The sequence below is a fragment of the Suncus etruscus genome, chromosome 8 (genome assembly GCF_024139225.1).
Source record: "Suncus etruscus isolate mSunEtr1 chromosome 8, mSunEtr1.pri.cur, whole genome shotgun sequence".
Classification (NCBI taxonomy): domain Eukaryota; kingdom Metazoa; phylum Chordata; class Mammalia; order Eulipotyphla; family Soricidae; genus Suncus; species Suncus etruscus.
In genome coordinates this window covers 71,002,031-71,021,996 of record NC_064855.1, presented here as the reverse complement: position 1 = coordinate 71,021,996, position 19,966 = coordinate 71,002,031, and the positions used below count along the sequence as shown (strand labels likewise).

Sequence of the window (19,966 nt, the reverse complement as noted above, 5' to 3'; positions counted from 1 at the left end):
AATCAACAGCTTAGATGAAAAGAATTTTAACCAAGAAAAACCTTTTTCTTTGGTTTTAAACCAGGAAATGAGTTGAGCATTTAACCACTGCAAAATTCCTCTGTGGATATTGACTTGCTCTGCTAGTGAATAAGCTCTTTGAAGTTAATGCTGAAGTCTTGGCGTCTTTGTATCCCATGGTATCTATTATAGATACTAAATATATACATGTTTACTCTTTTCAGCTGCACCCTTCAAAGGAAAACTGAAGCAATTATGGAAATGTGAGAACTTTTCCAGTAATAAAAAATTCGACAAAATGAAAACTAAACCAAATCAAACTAAACTACTAAACTACCAGTGTCTGCTTTTTTCCTAAAGAACCCTAGCTATGGTAAGAAGTACAAAAAGTGGACTTGAAATCTCCAAACCCATTACTCCTGCACCAGTTTCTCAGATTAATCTTCTCTGTTCTATATAGGAGTCTGGAGTTAGGGATCCAAATCTTCAGGTAACTGCATATATTTCCCATAAAAAGAGCCAAATGAGAATTTTGTGATAATTTATCTAAGTTCTCATTAGAAATGTAAGAAAATGGTAAATAAAACAAACTTCTTGATTAAAAACACTGTATTTCCAACTCCATTCAAAAGCAGTTTTTAAGAGCAAAAATAAAAAATAATAATTCCCACTGACACAGAACAATTCTATGATCACTCACAGTTGCCAAGTCTAAAAAATAGTTATTAACAGAATAGTGCACCCAAAGTAAATCAATAACCCAAGATATTCCATTTTTGATCGCTACTCCCACAACAACTAGGTAGGACTAGTCTATCTAGTAGCAAATATTACTTCATTCCATTTCAGCATGTTGTATTAACCCTCATAGACAAAGTGATAAAATAAGATCTTCATTCTTCATTACTCTTAATTGAATGAAAATAATTTCTAAGCCACAGAGGTAAAGAGTTGTATTCTTTCAAAAAAATATTCAGTGTTCAAAATTCAAGAATGCAATATTAATACACAATGGGCATTAGGTAAATGTATGCAATACAGTGATATCAAATTAATTTATTTAGTATTTTTTCCATTCCATATCATCAGGAGGATTGATTTCAACTTTCCTTTTACCTACATCAGACCAGTTGGTACTCAAAACTGTACCACCAGACTCCATCTGCAATAAAAAATAAAAATAGATTAACTCTTCAACTATGCAATCAAAACAAAATGCTTTTCTAAAATATATCACAAGTACTGAGCTACAAATTAAGTTAACATTGAGTCAATATAAACTTAAGACATTTTAATTTAAATTTTTACTTTTTAGAGACATTTCTTTGTTCTGAACCATCTAAAGTGAATAGACAGGAGCATCAGATTCACATGTCAATAAAGCTTAGCTTCTTTTTTTTGTTTGTTTTTCTTTTTCTTGGGGGGGGGGGGCAAACCTGCTTGACACTCAGGGGTTGCTCCTGGCTATGCACTCAGAAATTACTCCTGGCTTGAGGAAGCCATATGGGACGCTAGGGAATCGAACCTCAGTCCATCCTAGGCTAGCGTGGGCACGGCAAATGCCTTACCTCTAGCTCCGGCCCCAAAGCTTAGCTTTTTAAAAATCTATGAATTGTCATATTACGCAAGTGAGCCCATGTAAGTTAACAGTTGAGATGTGAGAGGGTTATGAAAATTTCGGCACAATTAAAGCTTTTTTTTTTTAACTTAGATTTTGAGCCACACCCGGCGGTGTTCAAGGATTACTCCTGGCTCTGTGCTCAGAAATCGCTTCTGGCAGGCTGGGTGACCATGCGGGATGCAGGGAGTTGAACCTGTAAATGCTCTACCGCTGTGCTATTGCTCTGGCCCCAATTAAAGATTTCTTAATGTGCAATGGCCAAAAAACAAATTCACAGCTGCATTATGAATCCAATGTGTTTCTGGCAGTGTTTGCCTGGGTTGCCTTTTATTAGGGGAGGGAGAAGGGGAAATCCCAAGTAGTTCTCAGGGGAACTGGTGACCCCTTCTTCTGATTCCCAGAAAACTATGCAGGTGGTTCAATACAAGAGTCCAAGGGCACAGTACTGATTGGGTGCTGGGGATTACCCAGACCACCAAGGCTAAGCTCAGGGGATCCATGTGGTGTCAGGGATTGAATCAGGTTGGGTACAGGCAGGAAATAAGCCATTAAGCCCTATACCAATTTCTCCAGTCTTGATATATGTCTTAGTCCCTCCAGCACAACCAGGAGTAAAGCACAAGCAGTCAGGAGTGACCCTTGGGCACCGCCGTGTGGCCAAACACAAAAACACAAGCAAAAATAAAAGTTTCAAGAAAAAGTTAACAATTCTACATTATTTCATCCAAAACTTAGATGAACATTAAGTACTTTCCCAATTTATTAAACGAGTACTAACCCTGATGCCAAAACAATATTAAAAATAATACAAACTCAGAGCACAGATCTATGAGTAAGCTCTCAGTTTAGCTACATGTGGCCCCAATATCAACCCCCCAAAACATAGTATTTTCCAGCGTATAAGACGACCCCCTAATTTTGCAGTTAAAACATAGGTTTAGGCCTATATTCGCTGTATCAGACAGAACGTTCCTGTGCTGCAACTGTATGTACCACAGTGAGCCAATCACAACAAGCAAAGATTCAAAGGTTATACTGTAATAGACTTCCTCTCTGACTCTGGCCAATCTGAGCAGGGTTTTTACAGTGTAGATTCGGGTCCAGAACATTGTCTAATTTGCATGCATAAAAAGCCTGCTTGGATTGGCTGAGTTAGAGAGGCAGTCCGAGCAGCATTGCAGTGATTCGTGAAGGATCGAGTTGGAAAATTCGTTTTGTGGCAATATTCAGACAATTTTCGTTTAGCGGCATACTGAAACATTTTTCGGGATATACTCGGTGTATAAGACGAGCCCCAATTTTCGGTTGTCTTTTTTGTTTCAAAAGTCGTCTTATACGCTGGAAAATACGGAACTAAGAAAAGAAAGCGTGCCCGAAGAGATAGCACAGCGGTGTTTGCCTTGCAAGCAGCCAATCCAGGACCAAAGGTGGTTGGTTCGAATCCCGGTGTCCCATATGGTCCCCTGTGCCTGCCAGGAGCTATTTCTAAGCAGACAGCCAGGAGTAATCCCTAAGCACCGCCGGGTGTGGCCCAAAAACAAAAAAAAAAAAAGAAAAAATGAAAAAGAAAAGAAAAGAAAGCCATGGGGGCTGGAGAGGTAGCACAGCAGTAGGGCATTTGCCTTGCATGCAGCTGATCGAGGACGGATGCAGGTTTGATCCCCAGCATCCCAATTACATACTAATCCCCCAAGCCAAGAGTAATTTCTGAGCACAGAGCCAGGAGTAACTTGAGTGGCTGCAGGGTGTGCTCCCCCCCCCCAAAAAAAAAGAAAAGAAAGCAATGGACAATTTTTTAATTTCTTTATAATTAAATGCAATTAAATATAATTAAATTCAATTTTCTAAAATGTGACAGGAATGTTTGCTAAATCTCAGAAATTTGACTTGTCAATGATGTGAATTTTAAGACTGATAAAGAATATTTACTTAACAGATGTCAGATGCTATCTTCTGAAAATAAATATTTTATTAAAAATAAATACAAACCAATCTCTCTTAGTAGACACAAAAATACTTAAATACCTAAAAACAGAATTAAACAATATATTTAAAAATCCTAATAACAATGGTCAAATGGGGAGTTTATCCAGAGATGCAAGTTTAATAGTCAAAAAATTGCAAATTGTACTAATCAATGCAGAGGGGAAGCATTTAAATTAAGTCAACAATTACTGATGACAATAAGCTCAGAAAAATAGGTCTACAGAGTAATTTTAATGAAGTTTTTTTTGTTTGTTTTTTTGGGCCACACCCATTTAATGCTCAGGGGTTACTCCTGGCTAAGTGCTCAGAAATCGCCCCTGGCTTGGGGGGACCATATGGGACACCGGAAAACCTGTTCCCATGAAAATAGTGTAATTGCATCAAACATCACATGGCATCTACCAAAAATTTTCCTAGAATTAAAAAGTTCAAAGGGGGGGGGGGGGCGGAGAGATAGCACAGCAGCGTTTGCCTTGCAAGCAGCTGATCCAGGACCAAAGGTGGTTGGTTCGAATCCCAGTGTCCCATATGGTCCCTTGTGCCTGCCAGGAGCTATTTCTGAGCAGACAGCCAGGAGTAACCCCTGAGCAATGCCAGGTGTGGCCCAAAAACCAAAAAAAAAAAAAGTTCAAAAGGGGGACAGAACAACAGCACAGCAAGTAGGGCATTTGCCTCGCACATGGCCGACCTGGTTTGATCCCTGGCATTCAGAGCCAGGAGTAACCCCTGAGCCCCATTGGATGTGGCCCCAAAACAAAAAAGTTCAACAAGATCATATCAAATAAAACAGGGTCATATTAACAAGGTTCTATTGCATTTAATTTTCTATCAAAAATATGAAAACCAAAACTAAATGTGCAGTACCATTTACAACACTTTAAAAAATCAGCGGGTCAAGCATTTACATACAGCTGATATGGGTTTGATCCCTAGCACTCCATATGGATCCCAGAACACAAACCAGTAGTCATCCCTGAGTGTAGAGCCAGCGGTAAGCCCAAATCAAGCTAGGTGCTGCCCAAAACAAAGCAAAACAAAAAAGTTCTGGGGCTCAGGAGATAGCTCAACAGAAATCAAGCTAGGTGCTGCCCAAAACAAAGCAAAACAAAAAAGTTCTGGGGCTCAGGAGATAGCTCAACAGAAAGGAGCACATGCTTTGCTCCAATGTGATCAATTTGAGGTCCAGGTTGGATCCCCAGCACCATATGGTCCCTATGAAAAGCTAGAAGAAACACCAGAAACCAACTAGCTTAAGCCTAAAACAGTAAGAAATTTCAATACATGAGCATATTCAGCAAAACTTACAGAATTTATATGCTGAAACTGCAAAATGCTCAAAAAAAATCAGAAATGATCTAAATAGATTAATATACAATAACAAAAAAGTATCAATCTCCCCAAAATGATAAGTTCAGCAAAATTCCTAGTAAGAGGCTTGTAAACACATACAAAATATCCTATTTTTTGTTTCACAGAATGACAATAAAACTAGTATAAAAATTTTTGGAGGGGCCAGAGCAATAGCACAGCAGGTAGGGCATTTGCTTTGCAGTCAATCCAGGTTTATTCTTTGGAGTACCCAACAACCGCCAGGAGTGACCCCTGAGCACAGCTGGTAAGGTCCCAAAATCAAACCAAACAAAATTCTCAAAATGGATCATTAGTTTCATGTCACTAGTTTCTTTGTTTGCTTACTGGACTTTATAGAAACCTGTGTTTTTTCTTGAACATATTTCCCCTTTTTCCTTACATCTAAAGCAAATTACAGCCAATAAAAATTACTTTGGTTCACCAAAACAATAATTTTAATGAACTTAAGTTATTCTAAAAGACAAAAATAGGAGAAAATTGTTCAATCCCCAGCAAAACAGGAAGTATCTTCCAGGCGCTGCCAGGTATAAGCCAGCCCCCAAATATAAATATAAAAGGGTAAACAGGCAGGGACATGGTTCAGTTAGAATGCTTTACTAGCAGAGAAAATCACCAGCACTGAACTTAAGAGAAAAAAATGTTAACTGGAAGAAACTGCTTCAAAATACAGACCAAACAAGTACTTTCCAGATGGAAAGGAAGTCGGTATGGCTAAAACATTACAACAACAAAGGATTAATGTGCATTTTATTCCAACGGAAAAGGATTCAGTTCCAGAAATAAAAATGTTCTCTATCTTAGCTGTCAATATGATGGTTGTGATATTACACTCTAGTTTTTCAAAATGTTTCCACAGGTGAATACTCTGTGATGATATTCTGTAGTCTCTCTGCATCACTTTTTACAACTTCATGTCAACTTGTAATAATTTCAAAAATAAATTTAAAATATCTTTCATTTTAGGGACCAGGCATATAAGCAAGGTCCTGGGTTTCATTGCCAATCACACTAATCCTCAGAACTTCTAGGTGTGACCCCAGCAGACATATATACTATTGGGCCCAATTCTACACCCTGATCATAGCTAGAAATGGGACTCTCCCGCTGTACCCCACAATTTATTTGTATCAAACTACCAATTCACCATATTTGTTTCCAGATATAGTTCCTGGACACCTCAAAATTTACTAGTAGTGTCAGCCCAATAGTATCATAGGAAATCTGGTGGAAAAGCTACACAGAAATCTACCAAGCTCGGTGAGCCTTAAACAGTAACTCAGAAGGCTCAACTAGAACCAACCACAGCCCAGTAAATCCTTAAGACACTGACATTAGTAACACAATGGAGACAGATAACGATTATTATAAATCAACCCACATCGATCTAAGTTTTGATAAATCCATTTGCCTTTGTGCTGTAACAAACAATACGAAGTAGATTTGTTTATGCCTGACTGGGTACAGGCTAGGGCAGTTGGTAGGAAAATGGAAACACTAATGAAGGAATGGTTACACTATGGACGGATTGGTGTTGGACCATTTAATGTCTGAAACAACTGTATTAGAAGCAGCTTCTTAAATCAGTTTTACTTAAAAACACACACACACATTTACCTTTATCCTAATTATTATTTGGGGTTTTGGTTAATAGCCCATCAGTGCTCAGTGACTGCTCCTAATTTTGGATTTTGGGGGAAAATGTGGTCACAGAGTTGGAACCCAGGCTGCCTACATGCAAAGCATGTTCTCCAGCCTGAACTTTGGCCCCAAATCTAATTATTAAATATTAAGTTTTAAATAACTACAATAAACACAAATGCCCTAAAGTGGATATGGACTTTATGGTCAAAATCAAATGATCATATCATATAGTTCTCAACTTTATAAAAAGATAGTAATTTAGGGCTGCAGAGATAATACCATTATAGTATCTAATGGGTAAGGTGCTTGCCTTGTATTCAATGAACCTGAGTTTGATCCAAGGAGAGTTCATGCAAGCACTGCAGTCAGGGGTCTGTCTCTCCTAAGCACACAACTAACTAGAAATCTCCTGAGTATCAATGATGAGATCTTCTGATGAGGACCTCAAAATAAAACTAAACAGCTCATTTCTTATCTTCTCAAATCTCCAACTTCAGCATATCCTCTATAAAGCAAGAAAAAGCCATACAACAAAACCTACGGAAAAAGAGCCCCCAACTACTGTCTGTGATTTTTTGGTTATCAATTTGTTAAATTCTTTTTATTTTTGAAATTTAATATCATAATATTTATTTTTAAAGTTTAATGTTCTTACAAATGATTTGTTCATGGCACGTTTCACTTCATCAGAACCATCTGAATAGATTTGCTGAAATAATTTGTTTAGAGCAGCATCCCCCTCCAATTTCTCATTTTTTTCTTCTTCTTTAATCTCACCAACCAATTTATCCCAATTTTTTGTATAATGAGATGATGATGGATATAGGTTCTTTACATCTATGGAGTGAAACAGAGAGAAGTGATTAATCAACATATGTCAAGAATATGCAAACACTACAGTCATATTGTGTAAGAACATCTCGGCAAATAATTCAGATCACTGAATTTTATATTTACGATAAATGTCTTTCTGGCATATACATCAGTAATTTGATTTTTACTTCTAAAAACTGAATCAGTTTACATAATGTAAAATCTGGAAATGTCCTCTGAGCAAAACAACTGAATATATAAACCTTTGGTACATAATGCAAAATCGTATTAAAAACAGATTTTTTTTTTTGTTTTTGGGCCACACCCATTTGATGCTCAGGGGTTACTCCTGGCTATGAGCTCAGAAATCGCCCCTGGCTTGGGGAGACCATATGGCCCCCCCAAAAAAAAACAGATTATTTTAATAAAGAGAAAAACTGGCAAAAAACCAAAGAGGAACTTTAATTTTCAGAGAAACTGCAAACACATTATAATCAATATTTAAAATTTAAAGGTATTTTAAAAAGATGCTTCCTAAAAATGTTCTCTTACAAATTCAAGATTTTGTCTATTTATTTTTTGATTTTGGACCACAGCCAGTGGTATTCAGCGTTCTCTCCTGACTCTGCTCAGAGATGACTCCTGGCAGGGCATGGGGACCATATGTGGCACCAAGGATGAACTTGGTTGGCTGAAGACAGGACAAGCATCCTACCTGTGACACTATCTCTCTAGTCCCATAAACTCAAGATTTTATAAAATGTTTAAAAATATGATTTTTTGAGGTACTCAGCCAAAAATTCCAGTGGGATTCCACCCACCCTCACCCCAAAGGCCTCCTGTGCACCACTTGAGAGACTCTCCCCTCCCTCCAATGCAAAAAAAAAAAAAAAAAGAGTGCAATGGTAAATTAAGAGACTAGAAAATGGGGGGCGGAGGGGAGAAAAAAAAAAAAGAGACTAGGGCGGTGGCGGCGGCTGCGCGGCCGAGCCGAGCGCGGGCTTAATGCAGGCCTACGGACATCCAAATACACAGACGTCTTTTGAGCGTCTTATTCCTTGGAAGAACTAAATGGAGAAGTGGATGGAATTATTCAAAATTTCTCAGGCGATAAAAACCGGCTAACCTTTGCAAAAGCTGGCTCCCTGTGTGTGACACCAGGCGGGGAAAATCCGCGAAAGTACACCGGCCCAGTGGGGCTCAGCTGTGAAAGACTGTGAGTGTGACCTGTCCATGTCTGTCTACTGTCCTCTTGCGTGAAACTCTTGCGAGTGGGGCAAAAAGAGCCTCCAGAAACCTCGCTCGCCCAGACGCCATTTTCAGGGAGGGACTTCAGAGCATAAAAACCGGCTAACCTTTGCAAAAGCTGGCTCCCTGTGTGTGACACCAGGCAGGGAAAATCCGCGAAAGTACACCGGCCCAGTGGGGCTCAGCTGTGAAAGACTGTGAGTGTGACCTGTCTATGTCTGTCTACTGTCCTCTTGCGTGAAACTCTTGCGAGTGGGGCAAAAAGAGGCTCAGAGGAGCACGGCCGCTCCGCTCGCTACGCGGCCGTGCACTCTTTCTAAGGAAAGAACTCCATTGCAACAAGAAGGAAAAATCACACTAAGAACGGCGCTATATCACAGAAGCAAACATTTCTCTCTGGACTGTCTTCTCTGTTGCATGCTCGGGCCTAAGATTTTGACCCAGTGTGAGGCTTCATCCACGGAGGACTCCCCTCCCTTAGAGGCAAGTCAGCCCATCCAGAAAGGGAGGAGCCAGAGGAGTGTGCTGCCTACATCATATAGACAATGAATACCACTACAACACGTAGAAAAACCCACAATACAAGTGTGACAATGGGGAAACAACGCAGGCCAGCATCAGACATAGAGAATGAAGATGACAATTCTGAGGACCAGATAATGACTGAACAACTAATCAACCTCTCAGATAAGGACTTTAGACTAGCAATATGGAAGGTGCTCAACAGACTCCAAGAAACCATGGATCGAGTTGAACAGAACACTAATAAGAACCAAGAAAATATGAAGGCAGAAATGACAAAACTCCAAACTGAAATAACATGTCAACTAACAGGACTGAAAAATTCAGTAAACGAAGTGAATGACAAAATGGATAAGCTCTGGGACAGGGTATCAGAAGCTGAGAATAGACTTGGTGCTGTGGAAGATGAGATACATAACAATTCCATACAGCAGGAGAGATTGGACAAAAAACTTAAAGCAAATGAGCAGACAATGGAAAAATTAGTCAAAGAATGGGAACAGACGAAAATAGAAGTCTATGATAAGATCAACAGAAACAACTTAAGAATCATTGGAGTCCCAGAGACCCAGGAAGAAAATTTCCAGGAAGAATCAATGGTCAAGAACATCATTAAAGAGAAACTTCCAGAGCTAAAGAATATATGTGATCAAATCCTGCATGCCCGAAGAGTACCAACCAAAAGAGACCCCAGAAAAACCACCCCAAGACACATCCTAGTCACAATGACAAATCCCACAGATAGAGACAGAATTCTGAAAACAGCAAGATCAAAAGGGGAAATCATGTTCAAGCAAGCTTCCCTGAGATTTACAGCAGACCTGTCACCAGAAACGCTCAATGCCAGAAAGCAGTGGTGGGATATTGTGACAAGACTGAATGAAATGAATGCTTCACCCAGAATACTATACCCAGCAAAACTCACTTTCCGGTTTGATGGAAGAATACATGGTTTCACAGACAAAAAACAGCTCAGAAACTTCACAGACACAAAACCAGTCTTAAGAGAAAAACTGAAAGACCTAATCTAAGACAAGACTACCCAAAAGACACACCAAATTTTGAAATAAAGATGGCGTTAAATCCCAGGACAATTCTTTCTCTCAACGTCAATGGACTAAATGCACCAGTTAAGAGACACAGAGTGGCTAAATGGATCAAAAAACTCAATCCAACCTTCTGCTGCCTACAAGAAACGCACCTGAATAGTCAGAACAAACATAGACTCAAAATAAAAGGCTGGAGAAAAGTTATCCAAGCAAACAACACCCATAAAAAAGCTGGAGTGGCCATACTAATATCAGATAATGCAAACTTTATACTCAGGAAGGTTGTAAGGGACAAAGACGGACATTTTATATTAATCAAGGGGTACGTAGAGCAGGAAGAATTCACTCTCCTAAACATATATGCACCGAATGAGGGGCCAGCAAAATATTTAATACAACTGTTGACAAATCTGAAAAATAATATCAACAACAACACAATAATTGTGGGGGACCTTAACACGGCTTTGTCAACACTGGACAGGTCAACCAGACTGAAACCCAACAAGAATATACTAGACCTGAGGAGAGAAATGGAAGAAAGAGGCCTAGTGGATATATATAGGACACTCCATCCCCAGAAACCTGGATACACATTCTTCTCCAATGTACATGGGACATTCTCCAGGATAGACTACATGCTGGCACATAAAACATACCTCCATAAGATCAAGAGGATAGAAATTTTGCAGACTACCTTCGCTGACCACAAGGCTCTGAAATTATTTGTGAACTCCAAAGGGACTCAGAAGAAACACTTTAACACCTGGAAGTTAAACAGCCTCATGCTCAATAACCAGTGGGTCCGAGATGAAATCAAGGAGGAAATAAAAAGGTTCCTGGAAACAAATGACAATAAAGACACAAACTCTCAGAACTTATGGGACACAGCAAAAGCAGTACTGAGAGGAAAATTTATAGCTTTGCAAGCACACATCAGGAAGGAAGAAGGAGCTTACCTGAGTAGCTTAATGACACAGCTAATAGAACTAGAAAATGCTCAACAAAAGGACCCAAGAATAGGAAGACAGAAGGAAATAACAAAGCTGAGAGCAGAAATCAACGAAGTGGAAACTCAAAAAACAATCCGAAAGATCAACGAAAGCAGAAGTTGGTTCTTTGAAAAAATAAACAAGATTGATAGACCACTGGCAAACCTAACAAAGAAAGAGAGAGAGAGAAACTTGATAACTCGTATCAGGAATGAAAAAGGAGAGATCACTACTGATATGACAGAGATTCAAAGGGTAATCAGAAACTACTTTGAAAAACTCTACGCCACTAAAAATGAGAACCTGGAAGAAATGGATAAATTCTTGGACTCTTATAATCTTCCACGGTTGAAGGAAGAGGATGTAGCATATCTAAACACCCCCATCACCATTGATGAAATTAAAACAGTAATCAAATGTCTGCCGAAAAACAAAAGCCCAGGTCCAGATGGATTCACTAATGAATTCTATCAAACTTTCCAAGAGGAACTACTGCCAATCTTGGCAAGACTCTTTCATGAAATTGAACAAACAGAAACACTTCCAAATAGCTTTTATGAAGCCAACATCACCTTGATACCTAAACCAGACAGAGACGCTACCAAAAAAGAAAATTACAGACCAATATCACTGATGAATGCAGATGCAAAGATCCTCAACAAAATCCTGGCAAATAGGATTCAATGCCTCGTTAAGAAGATCATCCACTACGATCAAGTAGGTTTCATCCCAGGAATGCAAGGCTGGTTTAACATCCGTAAATCTATCAACATAATACACAACATCAATAACAAGAAAAATAAAAACCACATGATCATATCAATAGATGCAGAGAAAGCATTTGATAAGGTCCAACACCCATTCTTGATCAAAACTCTCAGCAAGATGGGAATGGAGGGAACCTTTCTCAATATAGTGAAGGCCATCTACCACAAGCCAGTGGCAAATATTATCCTCAATGGAGAAAAAACTGAAAGCCTTCCCTCTAAATTCTGGCACAAGACAAGGCTGTCCTCTCTCACCACTCCTATTCAACATAGCACTGGAAGTACTTGCTATAGCGATTAGGCAAGAAAAGGATATCAAGGGAATCCAGATAGGAAAGGAAGAAGTCAAGCTCTCACTGTTTGCAGATGACATGATACTCTACTTAGAAAACCCTAAAGACTCTATCAAAAAGCTTCTAGAAACAATAGACTCATATAGCAAGGTGGCAGGCTACAAAATTAACACACAAAAATCAATGGCCTTTCTATATACCAATAGTAATAAGGATGAAATGGACATTAAGAAAACAACCCCATTCACAATAGTACCACACAAACTCAAATATCTTGGAATCAACTTGACTAAATATGTGAAGGACCTATACAAAGAAAACTATAAAACTCTGCTCCAAGAAATAAGAGAGGACACACGGAAATGGAAACACATACCCTGCTCATGGATTGGCAGGATTAACATCATCAAAATGTCAATACTCCCCAAGGCATTATACAGATTTAATGCCATCCCTCTAAAGATACCCATGACATTCTTCAAAGAAGTGGATCAGACACTTTTGAAATTCATTTGGAACAATAAACACCCTCGAATAGCTAAAGCAATCATTGGGAAAAAGAATATGGGAGGAATTACTTTTCCCAACTTTAAACTGTACTACAAAGCAACAGTTATCAAAACAGCATGGTATTGGAATAAGGATAGGTCCTCAGATCAGTGGAATAGGCTTGAATACTCAGAAAATGTTCCCCAGAGATACAACCATCTAATTTTTGATAAAGGAGCAGGAAATCCTAAATGGAGCAGGGAAAGCCTCTTCAACAAGTGGTGTTGGCACAATTGGATAGCCACTTGCAAAAAATTAAACTTAGACCCCCAGCTAACATCATGTACAAAGGTAAAATCCAAATGGATTAAAGACCTCGATATCAGCCCCAAAACCATAAGATATATAGAACAGCACATAGGCAAAACACTACAGGACATTACAGGCATCTTCAAGGAGGAAACTCCCCTCTCCAAGCAAGTGAAAGCAGAGATTAACAGATGGGAATATATTAAGCTGAGAAGCTTCTGCACCTCAAAGGAAATAGTGCCCAGGATACAAGAGCCACCCACTGAGTGGGAGAAACTATTCACCCAATACCCATCAGGGGCTAATCTCCAAAATATACAAGGCACTGACAGAACTTTACAAGAAAAAAACATCTAACCCCATCAAAAAATGGGGAGAAGAAATGAACAGACACTTTGACAAAGAAGAAATACGCATGGCCAAAAGACACATGAAAAAAATGTTCCACATCACTAATCATCAGGGAGATGCAAATCAAAACAACGATGAGATACCACCTCACACCCCAGAGAATGGCACACATCACAAAGAATGAGAATAAACAGTGTTGGCGGGGATGTGGAGAGAAAGGAACTCTTATCCACTGCTGGTGGGAATGCTGTCTAGTTCAACCTTTATGGAAAGCGATATGGAGATTCCTCCAAAAACTGGAAATCGAGCTCCCATACGATCCAGCTATACCACTCCTAGGAATATACCCTAGGAACACAAAAATACAATACAAAAACCCCTTCCTTACACCTATATTCATTGCAGCTCTATTTACCATAGCAAGACTCTGGAAACAACCAAGATGCCCTTCAACAGACGAATGGCTAAAGAAACTGTGGTACATATACACAATGGAATATTATGCAGCTGTCAGGAGAGATGAAGTCATGAAATTTTCCTATACATGGATGTACATGGAATCTATTATGCTGAGTGAAATAAGTCAAAGAGAGAGAGAAAAACGCAGAATGGTCTCACTCATCTATGGGTTTTAAGAAAAATGAAAGACACCCTTGTAATAATAATTTTCAGAGAAAAAAGCTGGAAGTTCCAGCTCACCTCAGGAAGCTCACCACAAAGAGTGATGAGTTTAGTTAGAGAAATAACTACATTTTGAACTGTCCTAATATTGAGAATGTATGAGGGAAATGTAGAGCCTGTTTAGGGTACAGGCGGGGGTTGGGTGGGGAGGACGGAGATTTGGGACTTGGGTGATGGGAATGTTGCACTGGTGATGGGTGGCGTTCCTTTTATGACTGAAACCCAAACACAATCATGTATGTAATCAAGGTGTTTAAATAAAAAAAAATTAAAAAAAAAAAAAACTTTAACCTGCAAAACAAAAAAAAAAAAAAAAAGAGACTAGAAAATACAGTTTAATTAATCCTAATGCTGACTCCTCTGAAGGAAGAGTATAAAGATTCTAATCTCCATTTTACAGATTAGAGAAGTAGCCCAAATAAGTTAAACAACCTGCCTTTATCTGTAAGTTTCCAGCTTGTAACACAAAGGAACCTAACACGAATACTAAGTAAAGGAGAGAGGAATAGCATCTTTAATATCCAAGGCACTGAGTTTTGAGTTTCAAACTATAACACCAAATAATGTTTATCTCAGAAAACTAATCCCCATAAATGGTAGAACTACTTTAAGATGGGTTAATTACTCTGCTTTCACAGTAAGATCAAATAACTGCAGATATTCATAACCACAGAAAAATAACAGGGAATGGTGTGATAGTAGAGTGAGTAGGGCATTTGCCTTGCATGCAGTTAACTCAGGTTTATTCCCAGATTTCCAGAGTCCCCAAATACTACCAGGAGTAATTCTGAGGTCAGCAGCAGGAGTAACCCTGGGGAATCACTGGGTGGGCAAACAAAAATCCACCAACCCCCAAAACCGATATTCCAATCTATGAAATTACCTGTTGGAGTAATATTTCTAGCTTTGCTAATTATATTACATATTACTATAATACTATAGTATTATATAGGCAAGTTCGGTGAAGGGTACAGGTGAACTCTATTTTCATAACTTTTGGAAAATTATTTCAAAAGAAGAACAAATATGAGTGATCTACTGACCATTTTCAGTATTTCCTCAAGAAATGTGCTTTCTATAACCGAAATAGAAATGAAAAACATAAAAGCAGGGGCCGGGCGGTGGCGCTAAAGGTAAGGTGCGCCTGCCTTGCCTGCGCTAGCCTTGGACGGACCGCGGTTCGATCCCCCGGTGTCCCATATGGTCCCCCAAGCCAGGAGCAACTTCTGAGCGCATAGCCAGGAGTAACCCCTGAGCATTACCAGGTGTGGCCCAAAAACCAAAAAAAAAAAAAAAAAAAAACATAAAAGCAACTGAAACACAGCATCTCGTTTATATAATCAATCATAGCATTAACTGCAATAAAAAAGAACTTTCTCTTTTCTTGTTAATGAGGTCCTTGCTGTAAGAATCTTAGGTGATAGTTCTAGAACTCCTCAGCTCAATTAATCTGCTAAAGAAGATAACCTGCCTTGAAGTTATAATGGTAGTCCATAGTGGGTAGTAAATAGGGTACTTGCCTTGCATGCAGCCTACGTGGGTTCAGACTCAGCACCCTGATCAAAGAGCTGGGTGTGATCCTTGAGTACTGAGCCAGAAGTAATCACAACTGTTGGATATTGCCCCAAACCAAAAAATAACTTGCCTGAACTGAAGAGAGAGTACAGAGGTTATGGTACTTGCCTTGCAAGCTTAGCTGAGAACAGTTGAAACCTAGACACCACATACAGTCTCCCCAGCCCTTAAGGGAGTGACAACCCCCTGGCATTCCCTACTCCCAAAGTCAGGTGTGACCAAATTACCTGACTATATAGCATATATATGTATGTATATGTGTATATGTATATATGTATGTATGTATATGTGTGTATATATATATATGTATATATATAGCATTGACAAAGTTGTCTGTCTCCTAGGTTTAAATAACCCTAATTTGCTAGTCCTCTTCCTAAATTTTCATTACCTGTTTCTGTGTCCACATCTAAATTAAAACCTAGTTAAAAATTTTATTGTAAAACTCCGAAAATCTAGGAAATTAGAGATGACATTATCGTAGGAAAAAAAGATAGTTAAGAAAACAAGGCAGCAAAACTTACCACCTACAAGAAGCAATAAAACCAAGACACAAGAACAACTTCCAACCAGTGTCATAAACATACAAGCCAAGGAATAAATCCCAAATACTGGGCTTTTGTTGTCATTAAATCCTATTCTATTTATTTTTCTTGAAGGGTGGGGCAAGGAGACAAGGGCCACACCCAGTAGGGCTCAGAGACCACTCCAGGCAGGATTTAGGGAAACCATATGGGGTGCTAGGAATCAAGCCCAGGCCTGTACAAGGCAAATGCCTCACCTGCTTAATCTCTTCAACCTTTTCCATCCAAGTAGCCAAGCAAAACTAGCAAAACTTATATAGGCAAACCCTAGCAAAACTTACTCACTCACCCGAAATTTTATAAAGCTACTTTGTTTCCATCACATACTATCATCAATGTATCAGATATTGGAAACATAAATAATGCAAGTAGATACACATGAATGTGTATAAATGAATGCTAACAACATGATGATCCTCCATGAAATTTTATAATTTCTGTTTCCATCACACACTTACTATCTACAACAAAACAGATCTTAATTGCCTTGCAAGCAGCCGATCCAGGACCTAAGGTGGTTGGTTCGAATCCCGGTATCCCATATGGTCCCCCGTGCCTGCCAGGAGCTGTTTCTGAGCAGACAGCCAGGAGTAACTCCTGAGCACGCCGGGTGTGGCCCAAAAACCAAAAAAAAAAAAAAAAAAAAAAGAACAGATCTTAAAAGTTCTTAAAAATAATGTAAGTAGTAAGTAGATACATATTACTATTGAATGTTAACTACATGAAACAACATGAATTTAAAACTCAAAAGATGCCAGAAACAAACCTGCTATGAACTGTTTCGGCTTAGGCACTTCTCCTTGCCCCTCTAGTTTTTCCCATCTCACAGCCTCTGGCTTTTTCATTTTAATTTCAATCTGAGGAAACACCAAATAAAATTCATTATTCAATGTAAAATGCACACATAGTGAAAATCTGCAAATTTCCCGTGAATTATTAGAATTTTGTCCTTAAGACAACTTTCCTAATGATACAAGAATATGAAAAGCTTTGAAACATTTATACTTACATGCTATCATTCAAACACACATATATACCAATGTTTCATAACCACCATTTGGGCACTAAAACAATCTAATCTCTGGTGCAATTTGACTATTGTTTGTTCATAAAAAAGGTAGATTCCAGGGCTGGAGAGAGAGCACAGCGGTAAGGTGTTTGCCTTGCACACAGCCAACCCAGGACAGTGGTTTGAATCCAGGATCCCATATGGTCCCCCTGTCAGGAGATATTTCTGAGTGCAGAGCCAAAGAGTAACCCCTGAATGTTGCTGGGTGTGACCAAAAAAATCCAAGAGACAAATAAAAAAGGTAGATTCCAATAAGGCTTGCCTTGCATGCAGTTGACCTGGGTTCAATCTGCAACAACCCATTTGAGCCTGACAGTAATAATTTCTGAGCAAGGGCCAGAGCGATAGCACAGCAGTGGGGTGTTCGCCTTGCATGCGGCCAACACAGGACAAATGCTGGTTTAAATCCTATATGTTCCCCCGTGCCTGCAAGGAGTGACTTCTGAGCACAGAGTCAGAAGTAACTCCTGAGCACAGCTGGGTATAACCCAAAAACCAAATAAATAATTTCTGAGCAAGAAGCCAGGGGTAACCCCTGAGCGCTGCCCGGTATGGTCATCCTCCCCCGCCCCAAAAAGGTAAGTTTCCTGGCGCGCGCGCGCGCGCGGGGGGGGGGGGGGGGGGTTGGGTTACTAAGGTTACTAAGATTCTGTAGTATGCTCTAAGTCTTCAATATTCTCTACATAGCTCATAGCTTGCCATAAGAGTTTGATTTTTTTTTCCCAAAGAAAGGAATTCAAGATTTAAAGATAACCTAAATGATTATGCTAAGTAACACCTTCTTAATTCGCAGTGTAGGTCCCACTTACTGGTACAGGTTGAAGAGATCTTTTTATATAAGACTTTTTAAGTCTTTTTATATAAGACTTACTAGGTATTAGTTATTTAAAAGGGAGGGGAAAAAAGTTCACATTCACGGTCCAGAAGATGACTCAATAGATCAAAAGCATTTGCCTGGTAGGTGCAACCAAGGCCTTGAGTTCAAATGCTGTTGCTGTCCACAAGTGGCGAAATGGACCTGACAGCTTTATAGAATGGTTCATAGCTTAGGTGTTCAAGGCAGGAATGATTCCATGAGCTTAATCTACATTGGTGCACATGACCCCAAGTTTGGTCCTGCCTAACCCAAAGTGTGAGATATCAGGAGGCAAGAAAAGTGACAGCAGGGCGATCAGGATGTTTGCCCTGCACTTGGTCAACGAGAGAGGGGGGAGAGGGAGGGAGAGGAAGGTAGAGGGTGGGGGGAGAAAAAAAGACTAGATAATAATACAGGGGTTAAAATACCTGCTTTTCAGGCAACCAAATCTAGTTCAATTCAATGTAGGGTACCACACTGTAAAATCACCCCAAGAACCGTATTTCCAACCCCAAGTGAGTAGGTCTGAAGCAGAGTCACTGCATGAAATAATTCGAACCAGGCTGAGGGTAAAACATATACAGTCTGAAAATCTTCTACCTCCTATCAAGAGTGAGCTACCTGCCAGAGCTGTCATTTTTATTGGGTACAGAGACCACCCTGGGGAGTAAGGACAGATATCTGAGGCTACCTTGAGCCAGTCCTGCCCAGGTTTACCTGTAAGACCTGTAAGTAGATCTCTGTTTTGGGTTAAACAAGTTGTTTAACAAGCAGATACAAGGAAATCAGGGATGATCATTGTTTTGGGTGGAGCCAAGTTGTAAGTAAATAGATACAAAGAAATCAGGATGATCTCTGTTTTGGTAAAACAAGGTATAATCTCCTCCACCCTCCCCCGCCCCCAGTAATGCAGGACAAAACTGCTGAGCACAAAGCCTTGAGTATTGAGTAGCTACTGAGCATTTCAATTGGTTCTGACCAATTCCTTGTGCTCCACCCTGAATATTAGGAAATTTAGGAGATCTGGTTTTTTTTTTTTTGGTTTTGGGGCCACACCTGGTGGTGCTCAGGGGGTACTCCTGGCTCTGCGCTCAGAAATCACTCTTGGCAGGCTCGGGGACCATATGGGATGCTGGGGATCAAACCCAGCAAGTCCATCCAGATCGGCAGCATGCAAGGCAAATGCCCTAAAGCAGTGTTATGACTCCAGCCCATCAACCAACTTTTATACCTGTTTCAGCTTTAAACAAGCTAGATTTAAGTGGACTATTTTCTAAAATATGTTAGTAGTTTTATGTAACGGAGGGGGGGGGGGGCGTGGGGTGGGGGGGGGAATCTACTATTTCGTTAAGTGTAGGGTCCTATTTCTAATTTTTGTTATAGGTTATTTTTGCATTAAGACTTAAAAAAAAATACTTAATCAGGGGTTGGTTACAAACAAAGATACAACATTATTCAATTTTGAAGGTGGACAACATAGTGTTCTGAAAAGCAAAAAATAGTCCTTCTAAGTTCTTGGTTTTACTTCACATTTTTGTTATTGGACCATACCCAGCAGTGCTCAAGGATTACTCCCGGCTCTGTGTTTAGGAATCACTTCGGGTGGGCTCAAGGGACCAGAGAAGATGCTGAGGATTGCACCTGAGCAAGTGACTACCCGCTGTGCTAGTGCTTTAGTCCCCCTTTACCTCGCATTTTAAGCAAGTTCTCTAGAAAAAAAATCGTTCACTCAATTCATGTATTTATGATGTT

General features: G+C 39.6%; 1 protein-coding gene across 1 annotated transcript in view; it reads right to left on the bottom strand.

The window, feature by feature from the left end:
* Positions 1-1,038: 1,038 nt before the first annotated feature.
* SUGT1 (SGT1 homolog, MIS12 kinetochore complex assembly cochaperone) overlaps positions 1,039-19,966 on the bottom strand; it is a 42,593-nt gene continuing 23,665 nt past the window's right edge. Inside the window, exons 11-13 of the mRNA XM_049778822.1 lie at positions 17,056-17,146; positions 7,275-7,456; positions 1,039-1,162 (exon numbers count right to left, since the gene is read on the bottom strand). Coding sequence (XP_049634779.1) covers positions 1,061-1,162; positions 7,275-7,456; positions 17,056-17,146 — 375 coding nt within the window. The 3' untranslated portion in view covers positions 1,039-1,060. The remainder of the gene's footprint in view (positions 1,163-7,274; positions 7,457-17,055; positions 17,147-19,966) is intronic.